Source organism: Galeopterus variegatus, unplaced genomic scaffold, assembly GCF_000696425.1.
Source record: "Galeopterus variegatus unplaced genomic scaffold, G_variegatus-3.0.2 Scaffold8857, whole genome shotgun sequence".
NCBI classification, from domain to species: domain Eukaryota; kingdom Metazoa; phylum Chordata; class Mammalia; order Dermoptera; family Cynocephalidae; genus Galeopterus; species Galeopterus variegatus.
Window position 1 is genome coordinate 45,266 of NW_007734968.1, and position 1,597 is coordinate 46,862.

Here is a 1,597-nt window from a genome sequence, read left to right on the forward strand (position 1 = left end):
GTCTTTAGATCTACATCCAATTTTCCCCAATAATTACATTTGGGCAGTAACCCACTGTTACTAGGCATGAAAGTACCAAAAGAAAAGAGAAAATACAACATACCCAGAAAACAAACAAACAAAAAAAAGCTTCAAGGACAAAAGGAGACCTATACTCTTAAGTAGGGTTTTTCTCAAACTCAACAATACTGACATTTTAGACAGAATTATTCTTTCCTGGGGGGTGGGGGCCTCTCCTGTGCATTGCAGAATGTTTAGCACAACCCTACCCTCTACCCATTAGATGCCAGTAGCACCCTCCTCGCCAAAATGTGACAACCAAAAATGTCTCCAGACATTGACAAATGTCCCTGGGGGGCAAAACCACTCCCAGCTGAGAACCACTGCCCTAAGGTTTCCTCAAATTAGAAACAGTGAGCTTAACAGGCCCAACTGACTTCTTTGCTTTTGATAAATTAGTTTATGTTAAAAACTAATTGCTCATGTCTTTGAGATGACCTCAGCCATCCACCTCCAGATCAGAGAAACAATAAATCTGCAGTGGATTTTTTGCAGAGGAAAGGATGCTAGTCTACTGTTACTCCACTGAGGCTGTATCAGTGAAATGACCCCACATGTGGACAACAGTTCCACTCCCCAGATCACACATGTACATGTCCAAAATATTGACAAAGGCTCAACACCCACAGTAATCTCCCTCACACTCATTTCTTCCCACAACCCTAACTTGAATTCCTGTCATCTTCTTTCTTAGGTTACCATGAAATAAAAAAGGAAAACCAAGAAAAGCTTTACAGTATGCCTGATCTAGTTCTACATTAGAACTCAGACATTCACAGTTCAAACACACAGATGCCATTTTTTCCTCTCAGACTAGATGACAATCAATAGTATAATTCCTTTAAGGACTTAACATTCATCTAGGCCAGCAAGTCCCAAACCAGAATGCATATCAGAATCACCTGGGAAGATTTGGGGGTAAGGAAGAAAACATACACAGATTCCCAGAAATTCTGAAGCGTGGAAATCTGTTTTGAAAAATTTCCCCTGGGGATTTTGCTACAAGGCTGGGTTTGGAAACCACCGATTTCAACACAACTCTTCACTATATTGATATGGAAACTAAAGCCTACAGTCACCACACTACTCCTGGTGACACACTGGGGTCAAGAAGATTGTGCTCATGGATACTAGCATACACATGAGTCTCCATGAGATAATAAACGTGATCAAATACACACAGGGCATGGAACCACATCAGACCACAGCAATCTGATCTGACACTCTTGGCCTCATTCTAATCCCCTCACATTTTCCTTCTCACCTTCTTTCCATATTTCCTAAGTGCTCGCAGTTGCTTAGCCTTTTCAGACTTCTCCATGGCAGCCTGTTTAGTCTGCAGCTTCTGTCGAATCTAAAATGCAAAATACTGTCAGTTTATGTTACTTGAATCTGGGATGACTATTACTTAGGGTGCACTGGAACGGGGAACAGATATTCGCAGTTCTACAAACTGTGGAACTTTTAAATCATCTATTCCAACCCCAGCGTTTTACACATGAGGACAATGAGGCCCAAAGGCTAAGCCTTTTGTGCA

At 41.5% G+C, this 1,597-nt stretch overlaps 1 protein-coding gene and 1 long non-coding RNA gene across 2 annotated transcripts in view; both read right to left on the bottom strand.

Annotated features, from left to right (window-relative positions):
• Window positions 1-1,597, bottom strand: part of LOC103608793 — a 12,487-nt gene that overhangs the window by 5,909 nt on the left and 4,981 nt on the right. Inside the window, exon 7 of the long non-coding RNA XR_552091.1 lies at window positions 1,325-1,414. This is a non-coding gene — a long non-coding RNA (uncharacterized LOC103608793). The remainder of the gene's footprint in view (window positions 1-1,324; window positions 1,415-1,597) is intronic.
• Window positions 1-1,597, bottom strand: part of LOC103608792 (probable rRNA-processing protein EBP2) — an 11,183-nt gene that overhangs the window by 5,909 nt on the left and 3,677 nt on the right. Inside the window, exon 6 of the mRNA XM_008593189.1 lies at window positions 1,325-1,414. Coding sequence (XP_008591411.1) covers window positions 1,325-1,414 — 90 coding nt within the window. The remainder of the gene's footprint in view (window positions 1-1,324; window positions 1,415-1,597) is intronic.